The following is a 16,447-nucleotide window of genomic DNA, read 5'->3' as shown; positions in this document are numbered from 1 at the left end:
TTCTCAGTCCCATACTTTGCCATCTTAATCGCATTCCCTCAATATGGATCTCTGTAGAGCCGGTGTATGCCCCAAAAACTTTGTGGGATAAACCGCCGCGTGCCTTGAAGGGAAGGTGGGCATGTTGCTGCAAGCCTTCTTACTGGGACGAGGAATCGAGTTGTAGTGTTGGTAGGCGAGAGGCAGAAAGGAAGAAAATGATAGAGAAACAACAATTCTTGAAGATGTTGCATGTATTGATTGGACATCAGGGCTAGGCAGAAATGATTGCGATTATCATGTATAGTATGCCTCTAAGGGCGACACATTAGGATATGGTCTACGCTACATTATGTACATGTACTATATACAAGATGACGCCAGGTTACCAAATCCTCTTTGCGACCATCTCATATCGTTGGACATGATCTAGATGCAAATCATCCCCGTACACACCCTTACCCTTTTGACTCGCCTTTTCCTTCTCTTTCAGCTTGCGTAGACTTTCTGGGTCGTCAAGGTAGATCCACCGCCGGCTGTCTTCGTTGACTTCAACTGTACCCCAGCCACCAACACGTCGAGCGCCGTCTACCGTGTAGTCTCGTGCACGCGGGGGTCCATGGTGGTCTGAGGCAGTGGGAATGGCAGAAGATGAAGCTGCGGCTGCGTGTTCTGCCTCCCGCTGCTTCATCGACTTGTAGCGGGATCGCGCACAGGTCAGAAGAAGCATGCCAAGAAGGAGCTTGAGAATCAGCAGAAGGACGAAACCGGTAAGAACCAGAACAACTGTGAAGATGTAAACGGAGTGATCAGCTGATGGCATTGTGTTGGCTAGCACTCGTCGAAACCATGCTTCGGCATGAGCTGCTGTTGCTGGGAAAACCGTTCTTAAGGTAATTGGAGGCGGCGAGGGTACCGGGCCAGCCGGCACATACTGACTATGAATGGCTGCGAGAGATGTGGTCTCAACAGCAATGGATGAGGAAGGCGACAGGGGGGGAGGTTGAGGGAGCAGTGCAGCCAAGAACATCTGATATGTCTGTACAGAGACGCGGAAGAAAAGGCATGAGAGTGGGATAATAGGAAGGCCTATACGGCGCATCAAGTTCTGGTCACCAAAGGCGTTGGTATAATAGTCCTTGGCGAGGATGTCTAGGAACCGACCGTAGATCGCGGGTCGGGTGTTGTTGAATTTGCTGATGTATGCATGTTTGAGCCAGTCGACAAACATTTCCGAACCCAGAACTATCAGGAACGGACCAAGTACCTGGGCCAGCGCCGGCAGAAAAGAATTGACGTGGCTAAAGGAGGCCATAAGAGACGATGGAACGAAAGTGAACGCCTGCGGAAGGATTGAGGTCGACGACCTTGGGGGTGTCGACAGCAGCGTGCTGTTTGTTGCAGAAGACGTGCCACTCACGCTTGTACTGATCAAATTGCCCCCAAAACTGAACGCACCAGTTTCGACTATATTTCGCGACGCAATTATCGTAAGCATGAGCCATAGTTGAAACCGCTCCACCACATCCGCGCAAGTGAGTTGGAAAAGGTTCTCCTTTTCGAACTTCTTAAACACTGATCCCTTAATCTCCACAAATTGATTCGAAAGTAGTAGGGTGATCAAGGCGTTGGAATATGAGTTCACAGCTACGTTTAGGGTCATCACCTGGTAGAAGAGGGCCATGGAGTGAATGACCGTATAGACCAGCGCTAACAGAAAGAGTCCAAATGGCCGGAAAATCTTGCTGCGCCCGTCCGGGCGGCGTTCTAGTGCCTCGCGGGAGAATAGACACTCTAGAACATCTTGACCGATAGCAGCAAAAAGACGGTCACTAACCTCCAGCACATTGTAAATAACGTACAGTTTGATGGCTGCTTGTCCACGGATCCAATGATACATACGACTTGCATCGAAGTACATGAGGACAGTGCAAGTCGTAGCCATCAACAGCCCCTTGAGGATGTCGGCTTTGTCGTCTGGAAGCAACGCCGATGGGGTGGACCTCTGCCTTCGGTGTCGGAAGGTATCTGAACGGTGTCGGCGCCGCGGCTCTGACATAGAGGACTTGGCATCTCGTTCAACTGAGACTGCGTTGCTCGTTGATGATACTGAAGGCTTTCGGTTCCGTCGTCGCCATACCCGCCCGACACCTTTCCTAACGAAGCTGGCCAGATATCGAGCCTCAGCAGCCAGATTCGTGACCCAGCATTGTACTAGAATATAGACCGCTTTGATAAAGCGGAGAGGGAGGATTGTAAATGAATGCAGCCAAGCGTCCAGACATGCCAGGATTCCGAACCATAGCACCTGCTCCAATGCTGGGGGAAGCACCAGAAAGTTAACCAATCGCTCTAGCTTGACACGCGCAGATTCATACGGGAAGTCATTCAAGGAAGGCCGATGTATATACAGTGGAGAAGGGCTGCCCGAAGCAAGTTCCAGTTGTAAATATGTGGGAATGGATGCTGGTGGTAAAGGGATATTCTGCGGTAATGGAGAAGGTAAGGCTGTCTCCAGTGGCGGTGGGGGACTTCTGAGATTCTTCGGTTCAGCTTCCCTGCTGACAGAAGGGCGTTCCTGCCTATGGCGAGAAGTCCACGTCTGCGCCAGGCGGTCATTGTTGGTCCCTGGCAATGTCTGTTTCCGAGTAGACTGAGGCGTCGAAACAGTGCGGCCGATATGAGGACGCGTCCGGGTCGACGGCGTCCTAAGACCTAAACCGTTTAGAGCCTCCGCACCATCAGAAACATCTTTAAGTTGTGGTGCTGACATTTCGTTGGAGGAAGTTTTATGTTCACCATGAGAGTTTCTGGAAATTTCCGACTCAATTGGGGAAAGCAATGGTGGGGGCCCATCGGAGTAAACCAGCTTTTGACTATGCTCTTGATCGCAGTGAGGAGCAGCGCGATAAGGGATAGACTGCGGGGACGATGTAAGCTCCTGTATCTTAGCTTCGGAAAGCTTTAGAGTTCGTTCACGATCTTTGTCCTTGTTGATAGCAGATGATGGCTCCTGAGTGAATCGATGTAATGCAGCAGTAGCTTCAGAATTCTCGAGCACATTAACCAGCGACGTGCGATGTAGCGTACGGTTTTCTGAGCCTTGTTTAGCAGCGGATTCCTCGGAGTGCTCGAAGACCAAGCCGATGGCCTTTTCTGACGTTATTGAAAAGTGGCCACTTTTCGCATCGCCGGCTTCCTGACAATCACGGTTTCCATCTCCGGCCATCCTCCCAGCTGTAGCAATGTTCCCACGTTGTATGTCTATAGGCTCAGTATTTTGAACCGTCTTTCTGGGTGTAGGTTGAGGAAAGTCGGGTTGCGGAGAAGCTCCAGCATCTGCACTCGGTGTCGCTCGATCAGTAGCGGCTGGTCGCTTCCCTGGGCTGCTGTGTAGTCCGTTGACGTCAGGCATTGCGACTGAGACGTCAGTTGAGGCGACTAGGCGAAGATGATAGTGTCCTCAGCACAACCTACGTCTCAGCTGCGGTGTCCAAAGCGAGATTCCCTTCTGCCAGTCACGATGGCATTCACACGACACTGCGAAGTTCTCAAACCTAAAGTAGGTGTCAGGCAAAGATAAACGACATTTCGTGCAAGTCATCAAGTTAGCTCCTATCAGATGCCCAGCAGGACAACGAAGAGAGGATCAGGGTGAAGTTGTTGAGTCTGGAGAGTTGTCGGGAATCCCAACTATTGCGGCCGGCGCGGCCCAATCGGGGACGTCAGATAAGGACAATCAAAAGGCGGTCAACTTCCTACTACTATGGCCCTAAATAATCATAACTGCAAGGACAGTGAACATACAAAAAGAAACTTAAGGTTATTGATTCTATATGGAATGATAAATAATGTAAAGTCCGACTTCGCTCACATTGACAACCCAATGCACCAAAACTTTCAACATTAAGCGGGATATATTGAAAGTGTTCCAGACACTGATTCATTCGTAAAATACAGAAGATAGAACCTGCTCTTCCGAATGCTTCATTATAACATGTACTACAGCGTCGGCAGGTATGGGAAAGGCACCGCCCTTCCATACAAACGTGAAAAGCTAGTAGTAGTGATCTGGATGACGGGGTGGTTGAGGGTTGTATGTTGGCGAAGTATATGCTTGTCCAGGACGATGCTCACTCCCGTATTCAGAAGCTGCTTCAGGGTGTGTTGCAGCAACATTACTAGCGGACGCACTGAAGGGTATATATTCATCTTGTGCCCTGGGAGGCACTCGGGTGCTCATAGGAGTGAGTGTTCTAACAGGTTGTTCGTCATTTGAGTATGCCGGTGAACCACGATTCGTGGCTTGGGTTCCTGGAGTAAACGATCGCGGCGGGCGAACAGACTGCGGGGATGGGCGAGATTTGTGGGCATCGGAAGGAGTGTATGCTCGCATAGGACCGTCAACATTGGTCACAGCAGAGCTCGGCGTTTTTGTGCGTGAGTAAGGATCGGCGGGAATGTCATAGGGACGGAAAGAACTGGCGGATGACGGACCATTGTGGCCGTCAGGACTGTATAGATCCTGCCTCCCTGGAGTACCCATACGACTGGGAGGCCCGCGGTTATAATAAGGCGCGGGGGTAAAATTCGAGCGAGAAACAGGAGTTTGGGTGCGCCCAGTGATCATAGAGGCGTCACCCGGAAGAGGAGGGACTGGAGGAGCCGGGGACGGTTGACGATCCAGTGGACTGTATGCCGAAACCGCAGAGGTTGCGGAGAACGTGGCAGGATCGGAATAGGCTGACGATTGTGTTACTGTCCGACTCAGATCTGGTTTCTCAGGGAATGTAGCCACGTTGGGAAGAGTGGGCTCGCGCTCTTGCGGTGCTGCCGTCGGTGGGCGCGATGTATATGCTGGTAGAGTAGCCAGAGTCGCCTGCGTAGTACTGCGCGAAAGGGTCGAGACCATGGGAGCCTTGTCCTCATCTCCAAACACCGGTAACGTTGGCTGCCGGCCAGGGGTGAGATTTGGATTCGTAGGAGAACGTTCTTGCAAAGCGACACCCTTTGCCAGAGCTTTATTCACCTTGGTCCGAACGATGCGCTTAAGTCGGGTGTTGATCTTCCGACGACAATAAGCCTTCAGTGTCCCATCTTCGGCGGGGATGTGGTGAAAAAGGAAAAGCAGGTAGAGAATGATTGCAATCACCAGCTTGATAATAGACAACACCCAAACTACAACAGTAAAGACCATACCGGCCAAGACCAGGGCGCGCAGGTTGTTCTCTTCGGCAAGGATTTTGACATTGTCGAAGAATTGTAAGATACCGGCCTTGTCTTCTTCAACCGCATTTTCTCCTCCGGGAAGCAAATCCATACGCATTACTGAATAAAGTGTGATACCGTTGACGACTTGGCGCGGCCCGTCCGCAAGCACTGTGTTCATCCAGCCTGGACATGATCAGCATAGGCCGCTAGAAAACACACTGGTCTGGCATTTCTCACTTTCAAAAGCAAAGTATGCAAACAAGGCGACATATTCGGCTCCCTTTCTATTCTTAGTGAGCTCTCCGAACACCAAAAATCTCCTCCAGCCACGGCCATGATGTCCGAAGCGAATACTCTGAACTCGAGCAGCGAGCGAGTTCAAGTAACATTGGGCAACACTCCCAGAACGTATCGCACGGATAGCATGAATCCATCTCCAGGCCAGTAGCGCAAAGGAAAGGAGGATGCAGACGGCGAAGATCCATCGCGAATATTTAAATGGAATGGCAGGCTCGATTTGTCCCGCCCACCGGGAAAAGGCTAGAAGGGTCACGGCAGTGAAAGTGTCAACTGCATAGACCGCGAGAGATACCAGGAGGAAGACGAATAAAAAGAAATAAGAGAACGGCGATAGACAGGATTCCGACTTGAAATCATCTAGGTTCTAAAAAGCGGCGCATGTCAGTATCCATGGTCGATATCACTGCAGACGCTTGAGAATATCCCGGCGTACCATATAATCCCATTGTTCCTCTAAAGCTACCGGAGCAGCATTCTTTTCTCGGTCGCCGCAGCAAGGCATTGCGTGTTACGGTCTGGTCCTGCCAGACACCGATAGAGAGCGTATAGCGATCGATGCGAGCCGATGTGATCGAATGACTTCGTCGGTCCAGCCGGACAAGTCACGATCACAACACAGGATAATAGTAGAGAGCGAAAAGGGCCCAACGGGCTTTCTTCAGTGAGCTTGAGCGAGAGATTCGAATAAAAGAGTGACAAGCAACGAAGCCTGAAGAACAGCGGTTGGAGTTCTCAAAGGCGCATTGTCAACAGTCAAGCGCTGCGGCTAAAGTTTCAAGAACGTGATAAGAAACCAGTCAACGCTCAGATAGGCGCCATGCCCTGAAGGACACTCAGCTGGTATCACAAACGATAACGCTTATGCCTTGACGCTGATGCTATGGAATGCAGATTGCAGAGAGTGCTTCGCCAAGCCAGGGGAAGGTTGGCGCGTAGGAATTCGGCAACACAGGCGATCCCTGGTGGGGAGACAAATACTGGGGACTCTGAAACACGAGGGGAATGGTGGATCTGCGGGTCGATGAGTTGTTCAACGAGCGACAAGAGATGTTGGTCGCGAGGAATGGAGACTGGGAGAGCCTGAAAGAGCGGATGAGAAGCAGATAAAGTGCTGGCAAAGCAGATGAGAGGAGAACAGCGACGGAGGGAATTTTCGGCTGAAACGAACACACACACTGGGGTCACGGCTGATTGTTTGGACATTCGGAGTTTGGTCTAGCAATTTAGTCAGGGACTAGTTGGGCTTATCAGCCTGTCACAATTTCGATTGGCGGGGGACGGTAGGCCTGGCGGCCATTTTTGATAGAGCGTTCCATCGCTCATACGCTATGGTTTCCCCCTTTTCATTTGGATATGAGCAGCGCCTCGGTGTTACATTATTGAACATTGAATCCATTATAGCCATTAAAAAGCGCTCCTAACAGTTGTACTCCCATCTCTGCAGTTGTACTTGTACCCCGCCCCGACCATGGTGGGCCAAATAGGTGACCTGCTAGTCTGGGCTTAGTCCTGCTTCAGTCTCAGCCTTGTAAAACTCCACCTGCTCCACTGTTAATGAGTTGAGGATTATCATCAAACTCTAGTATCGCCTTGCAAGGCGCTCTAGTATCGCAGGCCCAGAAATTGACGATATCAGCGAGCTCGCACCAAACTCGTCCATCTAAGGAAGACACCACCGGCAACCGCCAGCATACCTGCTATTGTCAACACCAATGAGCGGTTGCTAATGTACGTTTCCTCGTGGACCCGCCCCAGATTCGTCACTTCTCCAGGCCTGACAGCGTCCTTCGCTGTGCCTTCGACCTCATAATCTGCCCAGCGGACTTGCGAAAGACTGCGCTGATAATCAACCACCGTCCCAGACCAGTTGTTGGTGATCTTGCCGTTCTCGGTCTTGTACCATGAACTGCAGTTCGCATCCGCAAAGCTGCTTCTTGCCAACGCCTTTTGGAGCTCCATGTTGAACTTTTGCAGCGCACGGACGGTTGGCTTTATGATTAAGGTCTTGCCTTGGGTACGGGCTTGGAGGACTCTAGCGACTAGGGCGTTGAGATACCGCGATTGCGCCTCGATCATCAGTATGATGGAGCTGTGTCCTACTCGGTATTAGCAACGACGAGGTGCTGCCAGCCGCTAGGGCTCTTACCGAGGTTTGTATTCGGCCCATAAAACATTCCAAAGTTTGGCAGGTCCTCTACGGTGACTCCATAATAGGCAGAGGCACCGTCCTTCCAGATTTCAGTGAGTGCTCGGCCCTTTGACCCGTGGATCTTGATCGGACACATAAATTCTACGGTCTTGAACCCAGTCGCAAGGATGATCAGATCATACTCTTGCTGAGAGTCGCCTTCTACAGCAATCCCTGTCTCTGTGATGCGCAGGATACGCCTGGTCTCCAGATCCACGTTTTCTCGACTAAGCGCTGGGTAATAATCGTCTGTTATGATCAATCGTTTACATCCAGGGGCATATTTCGGTGTGAGCTTGTCCCATAGCTCGGGCTTGTTCGCCAGCTGTGTCCGTAAACGTTGCGCGGTGATGTCGCGGGCCAGCCGCGCGGTTTGGGACTGCGAGTCCCTGATAACCTCATGGAAGCTCTCACGGAAGTCCATAGCAAGGGAGCGTTTTCGAATACGCAGTGGGGGAAGGTACGTTAGCAGAGCTTGTTCGAGGGGCGATATGGCGGTATCAGATCGAGGGATTACCCAATTCGGAGTTCTCTGGTATACGGTAAGATGCGAAGCAACTTTAGCCACTTCAGGGACAATCTGTGCAGCGGTCGCCCCTGGATGGAAATAATTAGCATCCTGAGTAGCAGGCCACTATTGAATGGCCGACCTTGGGAAAATCACCATTTCCGATGATAGCAATTCGCTTATTCTCGTAGTTATAGGTCCAATCCCATCGCGCCGAATGCATCATTTTCCCACGGAAATCGTTCAGCCCAGGGATATCTGGTTCTCGGGGAAAGTTCAGCTGTCCAACAGCAGAGATGAGGAAATCCGTGCTCAGGACATAGGAACGTGTGAACTGGTTGTCCTTGTCGCCAGAAACTTTGGTGCTGACTTTCCATTTTTTCTCTTCATCGCTCCATCGCGCCTCTGTGACCTCGGAATTGAAACGAATATACTTGTATAGCCCATATTTCTCAGCAACGTGAGTGAGATACGCCTGCTCATCCAGTCAGCGTCAGCGGTCTTAGCACGGCGCTGGTACACCTACCAAGAGCTCTTCTTGTCCTGGAAACTGCCGCGACCACTTGGTGGACTGTTCGAAGGAGTAGCTATACAGGATGCTCGTCACTTTACAATAGTTAATGGCCAGTCATAGAAAAGTAACGGATCAAGCTACCATCACAGCAACATCCGGGATACTTATTGTCGCGCCAGGTTCCGCCCACTCCGCTGCTCTTCTCTAAGATTACGAAATTATGGCATTTATTGCGTTCGATGAGATCAATTGCCATGCACATCCCTATTGCCGTCAGCAAGGTTCTCGAATACAGGATCCAAGAGTCGCGCACCAGATATGCCAGCGCCGATGATGACAACCGCAGCATTGGTGAAGTTCTTGTTTCCCGGATTGATATCGAGACGCAACTTCTCATCCATCATTTATGCTTCGTAAATACTTAGGAATCGCTGTTAGGAACTGAGGAATGGAGCAATGCCTTCGAGATCGTACTTTCGGAACAGAACTCTCAGAGCGCTGTTGGAGACCTAGGGACTGTGCAAGAACTGTCTAGAACTTAGGAACTAAGAATAATGCTGTGGAGAGTAGGAGAATACTAACGTGCAGCTTTCCATATATCCGTGCAGGGAGGTGGCACGGGTTGTGGTGGAAGGCGCTGGGTAGCATTGCAATCATGCAGCAGAAACCACGACTCTTATGACGCTCGACTCTGCCGCAACCACCTCGGTAAAAAGTCATCCGCGTAGCCGCGTAGCTTATGCAGGAATTTAGTGTGAATCTTGTTTCCTGTAGGTGAACTGATTGCGTGCCTCTCCGTTTGGCTGAGTGCGGGGAATGATCACGTCCGAGGTAGTCGTATGGATGTTTGCGGGGAATCTCCCTCCAGGCGCCTTTTAAAATTTGCTAAGCAAGGGACACTATTAATCAGATTAATAGGCCAAAGGTATGATGTTAGCTGCTTTCTATGTTGATTTTCGGGGAATTGTCTTGTGGTGTTGGACCTGGCAAGTGCTCACAGCCCTGACGCCTACTCACTGTACAAAATTACACCTATCAGATACCCAAACCAGATTATATGAATAATTACCCTCATTCGTTCAGAACAACTGAGCTTTTCTTCATGAGAAATCTCAAGCGGTCGAACGCCCAGCACAATCGATTCCATCCCTGAGCACCTCGCATCTTCATCCTAGGTGGGCGCATCCATACCCAGCGTCGGCTCCTAAAGTTCAGAGGGGCACTAGCTTAAAGCTTGGAGAACATTCTCTGCCAGAGTAGAGCGTTTCCGCACTTAATCGACTTATGGGCGTGCAGAGAAATACTGGCGATATACAATATGCTCGGAGGGCTCATCCCGCTTAAGTACATCAAATAGGCTGCTCGCTCCTCTCGAGAGCATCGATACGCTTATCATTTTCCTTGCCCTGAAAGTTGGAAAAGCGCGTCTATGGCTTGGCCCAATTCCAGATTCTGGGGGCACGTCTAAACACCGACGCTGTTGTACATGGTGCGAAATCCATTGAGGTCTCTCATGAAGATGTGCGTCGATTCATAAAAAGAAACGGATGGTGGTGGTCATCCAACGTCGGGATATGACAGTAGTACTATTCAGAGTCGAGATTGATAAGTAAAGAGTATATTCAACTGATCACAATTAACGTTGTTCAAATGCTAGATAGCATTTCACTTATCTTCCCGTGATTCGGCTGCAGAACTAATTTGGTCACTAGCCGGCCTGCGCATCAATCTGTTTGCATACTTCGGACAGCGAGACAATCGGGATAATCCATCATATCAACTGATAGGTACCCCTGATCAATAATGTAGGTAATAAACCTAGCGACTAGGTCAAGATGTGCGTATTGAACTCGTTGCCCTAGAGCTGACGAAAGGATGCGCTAACCTGGTTTGGTATAGCGGATTTAGCCTGTGGACAATCCCCCTTGACTTCTGCCGATCCGGTTTTGAGAAGTTTCGTTGTCAAACACATTCACATCCACGAATAATCAAAAGAATCACCTCTAGGCACCTAGATATTCAATTGCTGCTCCTAAGAGTCTCTGAATTAATATCTTCCTTCGTTGCATTGGCGGGCGTCAACCATTGAGCACCAGTAACGTCATTCCACAGACATAGTCAAGCTACACTAATTGGATTACGCCACTCCTAGCTTAGCCTCAACTAGCGGAGCTCCAACAGAATGTCCCTCGACTCCTCCGTCTGAACCCGCCCGCGGTCCTTTTTCTTTCCTTTCCTTTCTTCCTCTTCATCGGTAATGGCCATACCTGCCCATCGCTCCCTGGCTTTACGGCCTATTGTCATGGGCCTGGGCAAACTCCTCGCGCTCTCCTTTTCGCACATCTCGCTCGTTTCTGCCGCTCCAACCTCCCAGTTCCTTGCTCCCCGTCACGATGCTCATGCCGAAACTCATGCGCTACCAGCTAATGATGCCACTCTATGGCTGTATCTGGGAGTGGCCGCTGCCCTCGTGCTGACTGGCGGTGCATTTGCTGGGTTGACAATTGCTTTGATGGGTCAGGTATGATCACTTAACTCCAGACTCTTAGTCGAAAAGTCCGCCGCTAATTATCCGGTCTTATCGATAACCACAGGATGAAGTATATCTACAAGTCATTCAGACATCGGGCGATAGCCCATCTGAACGTAAAAACGCAGCCAGCGTCCTACGATTGTTGAAGCGTGGCAAGCACTGGGTGCTGGTGACTCTGTTGCTCAGCAATGTGATAACCAACGAAACTCTCCCTATCATCCTTGACCGATCGCTCGGCGGAGGTTGGCCGGCCGTTCTAGGCAGTACAGTGTTAATTGGTAATGGACTTGTCTACTTTAGCATAGTATGAACTAACTTGATGCTCAATGTTCTCAGTCATCTTCGGTGAAATCGTCCCTCAATCAATTTGCGTCCGTTACGGCCTTCCTATCGGTGCCTGGATGGCCCCCTGCGTTTTGGGCCTGATGTATCTAATGGCTCCCGTCGCCTGGCCTGTTGCCAAATTGCTGGACAGATTGCTAGGGGAGGATCATGGGACGATCTACAAGAAGGCGGGCCTGAAAACCCTTGTCACGCTTCACAAGACACTCGGCGAGGCGGGCGAACAGCTCAACTCCGACGAAGTCACTATTATCAGCGCTGTTCTGGATCTCAAGGAGAAGTCTGTTGGCGCTATTATGACTCCGATGGAGGATGTTTTCACGATGTCGGCTGATACCGTATTGGACGAGCCGACCATGGACCTCATTCTCTCGCAAGGATATTCCCGGATTCCTATTCACTCTCCCGAGAACCCTAGGAATTTTATCGGTATGCTCCTAGTTAAGATGCTCATTACATATGACCCAGAGGATTGTAAGCCCGTCAGTCATTTTGCCTTGGCGACCTTGCCGGAAACACGTCCGGAGACAAGTTGCTTAGATATTGTCAACTTTTTCCAAGAAGGAAAGTCTCACATGGTTCTCGTCTCGGAATTTCCGGGTGAGGATCGTGGCGCCCTTGGAGTGGTCACCTTGGAAGATGTAATCGAAGAACTGATTGGCGAGTATGTACCTGAACTTGCCAAGGCGATAGAGACTTCAAGACTGATTCGTTGTTTTGCAGAGAAATTATTGATGAATCGGATGTCTTTGTGGATGTGCACAAGGCAATTCGACGTATGAATCCTGCACCTTATTCCCGCGTTCCGAAAGGCCGTTTCGTCGAGGATCCTCCAGCCCTATCCAGCCAAGGACCTTTAGTGGACTTGGGCGGTGATTCCCCATCCACTACCGATCAGGCCGTCACCCGTCGTCGAAGCTCTGTAGAGGCCCCTTTAGCACGCTTTCAACTCCGCCGGTCGCAAGGGGACAAGGAGAGACATTCAATGGATGCTCTTGTCACCCGTCTTGGTTCAACAGATGAGATTCGTGAACACCTGAAACATCTTGGCCCATCCAACTTAGCCAGCCGGCCCCGCCAAACTCGTTATCAGAATGTCAAGATCAAACGTTCAAGTATATCGTCTCCGGCACCCTCGGGGCAGACGGATATTGATTCTGTTGAGCATGCCCGTCACCCGTCGTCCGGTCTCACCACTACCTCTGACGCAACTACGTTGAAGCCAAGTGGACTGAATCCCAGGGACGGTGCTCATGCTGTACTCATCAACAGCACCAATCAGAAGTCGCCGGAGCCTCTGGTTAAAACCGGGCCGACGCTGTCAATCCCAGAACCTGTTAATGAAGAACAAGATAGTGCGCCACGATCCGCAAATAGCCGACGCACCGGTTCTGCAGGCTCGGATGTAGATCCAGCGTACAGCAGCAGCTACTTCCATCGAGGCCCTGCCCGCAGTGGAAGTATCACCGAACACATAGTCGATGTCAACGGCGTTCGAAAGGTGGTCCTCCACACCACAAGCAGCAACAGCTCTTCGGAAGGCGAGGGCCCGTCGTCAGTTCCCAAAACTAAGTTCCCAATTCGCCAGGGCAGCGAGATCATCGACCTGAACGATACCGACAGCGGTGCCACCGAGCAAACGAAGAAAAAGCGCCGCCATCGGAGACATAAAAAGAGCAAAGACTCCACTAATAGAGACGAGGAAACGCCGCTGCTACCTTGACCAAGGCTTTGCTTTGTTCTGTCCTCTTAATATTTTCTTCTTCTGCCGGTCGGAAACTACATTCTTGTCCCAGCATCCCATGTGTCACTATTATTCCTATATGCATGCGAAGGGCGCTCTTTCAGCTAGTCTGCCATGGTCATGTGCGCATCGGTTGTACACCTTTGTTTCGCCATACGTTATTATTAGCATATATTATTCTCTCACCTTCGTCCTCATTTAGCTAGACCGGCCATTTCCCTCTTCTTTGTCAATTTAATAATGAAGCGGCCTCGACTCGATTCCAGATTTTCCTATCTTACCAACCAACAATGTGTAACTTATGGTTTGCCCTTGGCAAATTTGTGGTGAAAATGCAAACCGTGCGGTCCTTCTACCACGATCGCAAACAATGTGATAATTTCTCAATCAATTGCATAATGTACTACGGCTTGCCAGCATGAGAACTTTCTAATGTCAAGTGGTCCCGCCCACAGTAGTCTATAATTTGATGCCGACTCTATTTTAAATTGATTCTTGAGATCATGAGTAATTCAATTCCTTTGAGCATCGTCAACTCATCAAGTCTTGCAATCTAACGTGCAAGATAGCTGTAACTGCCGGAGCCAACTTCAAACCAAAGCCACTCCCGCCAGGATGCAAAAAAATCACTGCAGCAAAGGATCCTATCATCGTTATTAGCTGGGTAAAGCATACAGAACAGAAGTAACGAGAAAAATGGCATACCCTGAAGTGCTTTTGGTTGTTAGCGGCTCTGTTCACACGAGCTGTGTACCGCTGTTCTTGACGGATAGCACGAGTCCGTTCCTTTCGCTCGCTCTCGACAACGTTGCGCTTGTCGATGTCCGCGACTCCAATCATGCCCGTACCGCCGTTAGCACGAGTAACAAGGGCACGGTTGGCGTTGCGGCCACGGGGCTTCTCTTCCTCTTGGATCTCGCCATTCTCAATGGCAAGTTGGCGGGCGTAGCGCTCCTCCGCAGTCGGATAGTTGTGCAGATTCTGGCGGTAGTATCGTGCGAGCGAGCGGTGACCTGCGGTCCGGCCGGATGGGAGGTGGAGCTCGTATTCGGTTCTATAGACTGCAGGAGCGCTCTTCGCGTTTCCTTCTTCGTCATCATCGTCCAACGATGAGGCGTCTGTTTCCCATCCGTCGTCTTCAGCGTCTGAGCCGGAGACTTTGACGCCGCCGTCGACCATTTCGACCGAATCGTCGTCGTTCTCTTCATCTGAATAGGTGCTTCTAAAATCGTAGAACTGCCCGATCTCAATTTGTTCCGCCTCGCTCTCAAATGCTATCATGCAGTGACCTTTGTCTTTCATGTGTGTCTTGATGCCGGCGGGGCTGTTTCGGATGACATGGCAATAGATACACTCGCTGTTCTCGTTTATTTTCCGGTAAAGGTATCGAATGAGACCTTCTAGATCTGCAAGGTATGTGCGTTCTGGGATGAACATGCCGTGGCTCTTGAACATGTGTTCGATATTTTCTTCAATGCTTGTCGACTCGTTGTTGCAGAATAAGCAGTGAGAAGATGAATAAGAATCCGCATCGGCAATCTCCTCGTCCTCATCTTTCTCCGCGATCGTCGCCTCCTTTAGACTCTCGGTGACAGCGGCTACATCAGCCTCGCGAGGCTTGTTGATGGGCTCCCCAAGTGAGAAGGTTGAGCTCATAACCGACGATGTATCATCGGCATTTTCTCTGTTCAGTCGCGCTTCACGAGCCTTATGCTTCGAGCTCTTCACGTGATTCTGGTAGGAATTTTCGCTGTAGAAGGTCTTTTGGCAGGCGACACAGGTTTTCTCAAAAGAGGCCTTGGCGGCCGCGGCGTTGGAGGAAGCTTTGGCGGCCAGAACCTTTTCGTTGAAGATTTCTTGAGACACTGGGGGAAGAGACGCAACACGACGTTTCATATTGTACAGACTAAACAGGCGGAGAGTTAGGTTATTCTTTTAACAAATGCATGCGTCGCTAAAAAGAAAACTTACTGCCAATCTGTGCGCATATGGTCGCGCTGGCCATCGCTGCTGCGAAAGGCAACAAAGCAAGTGTTACAGGTGTATGGAAGGTCCGCCATTGTTCCGGTGAGTCTCTCGACGCTTTATAGCGTTATGTAGCAATGTCCTTGTTGAGGTGATGGTCGTGGTGGTTGCGGTGGCTGCGGCGGGGTGTGTGGGAAAGAGAGAAAAAGGATCTGACTCGCTAAGGGACGCAGCAGACTCAGCAACAAGAACGGTAATTATACTGTTCTTTGTCGGCTTCAACTAGTGCCTATTGGGATCCGAAGAGTAGTAGTCGCCACCAAATCAAGTGAGTCTTGATAATCACTTTCGAGTCAAGAGAGAAATTGAAATGCTCAGTAATCGTACCGCCGTTGCGATAGGCCAGCCATGACGTTTGCCCCTCTTTGTTTTCACTAGGCTTTTTGCGGTTAGTCCATGCGTAGAAGCCACGTGATTATAAACATCCAATCAAGAGAAACCGAAGTATATCTGAAAGCACCTGCAAGATTATGGGAACACTCGAAATAAGACATCGAGCTGTGATACCCTAGACGATCCTTTGTCCTGGAACTGGCGATTCGACAAAGGACAAAGTGTGTCTGCACCACGGAAACCGTAAGCTGATTCAGGAGAGATTATCTTAGAGCCGAGCAACGACACTAATGTTATAATGAACAGCTACACCCAAATGGTCACCCAAAACAGGATATAATATTAAGCGAGGGGGCTCATATAGCTTGCGAAATCTTTCGAAACAGCCAGTCTCTTTAGGTGTCGTTGGTTCTTGAAAATATCCTGCCCGTTTGTATGGAGTCGCCCAATTCAAAGACAAGTGTTTCGACCCCGCAGACCCTAAAGTGAGAATAAAACGAAAATCGACGTATGAAGAGTCTCGCCTCAGTTGTAATGTTGACCAGGAGCATGACTCGGCTGCGAGAGGAAGTATCAACACCACTCTCAGTTCAGGACATACCGGGCTTCTTCGATCAAAATCTCAAATAGAAGCATCCATCTTGTCCCCGCTGCTAGCAACCCGTAGCAACCCTATCTGACGGTGTCAACAGACTTGGAGAGGTTGCGGCCATATGTGAAAAGCTCTCGTTGTGTCCCTTGACGTCCCCGTCTGAGCTAGTCCAAATCCT

At 50.2% G+C, this 16,447-nt stretch overlaps 5 protein-coding genes across 5 annotated transcripts, besides 1 other annotated feature; 1 reads left to right on the top strand and 4 right to left on the bottom strand.

Annotated features, from left to right (window-relative positions):
* Positions 1-16,447: part of a sequence feature (contig 1.29 1..525887(1)) that runs on past both edges of the window.
* ANIA_10247 (TAPT1 family protein) lies at positions 365-3,394 on the bottom strand (the record flags this gene model as incomplete). Its single annotated transcript, XM_050612896.1, has 1 exon — positions 365-3,394. One exon carries the CDS (start codon positions 3,392-3,394, stop codon positions 365-367), a length of 3,030 nt encoding a protein of 1,009 aa, XP_050468757.1.
* On the bottom strand, positions 4,037-5,992 carry ANIA_10235 (uncharacterized protein; the record flags this gene model as incomplete). The annotated part of the gene is made up of 3 exons (XM_050612895.1): positions 4,037-5,373; positions 5,428-5,854; positions 5,924-5,992. 3 exons carry the CDS (start codon positions 5,990-5,992, stop codon positions 4,037-4,039), a joined length of 1,833 nt encoding a protein of 610 aa, XP_050468756.1.
* ANIA_01877 (flavin-containing monooxygenase) lies at positions 7,123-9,101 on the bottom strand (the record flags this gene model as incomplete). Its single annotated transcript, XM_050612894.1, has 6 exons — positions 7,123-7,586; positions 7,637-8,275; positions 8,343-8,661; positions 8,713-8,792; positions 8,842-8,964; positions 9,014-9,101. The coding sequence occupies 6 exons, from the start codon at positions 9,099-9,101 to the stop codon at positions 7,123-7,125; spliced, it is 1,713 nt and encodes a 570-aa protein (XP_050468755.1).
* Positions 10,958-13,493, top strand: ANIA_01876 (putative DUF21 and CBS domain protein (Mam3); the record flags this gene model as incomplete). The annotated part of the gene is made up of 4 exons (XM_050612893.1): positions 10,958-11,221; positions 11,295-11,511; positions 11,570-12,239; positions 12,299-13,493. The coding sequence occupies 4 exons, from the start codon at positions 10,958-10,960 to the stop codon at positions 13,296-13,298; spliced, it is 2,151 nt and encodes a 716-aa protein (XP_050468754.1). The 3' UTR covers positions 13,299-13,493.
* Positions 13,946-15,379, bottom strand: ANIA_01875 (putative C2H2 finger domain protein; the record flags this gene model as incomplete). Its single annotated transcript, XM_654387.1, has 3 exons — positions 13,946-13,963; positions 14,025-15,225; positions 15,291-15,379. The coding sequence occupies 3 exons, from the start codon at positions 15,377-15,379 to the stop codon at positions 13,946-13,948; spliced, it is 1,308 nt and encodes a 435-aa protein (XP_659479.1).

This window comes from Aspergillus nidulans, chromosome VII (assembly GCF_000011425.1).
Source record: "Aspergillus nidulans FGSC A4 chromosome VII".
Classification (NCBI taxonomy): domain Eukaryota; kingdom Fungi; phylum Ascomycota; class Eurotiomycetes; order Eurotiales; family Aspergillaceae; genus Aspergillus; species Aspergillus nidulans.
This window is presented reverse-complemented; position numbering and strand designations above follow the sequence as displayed.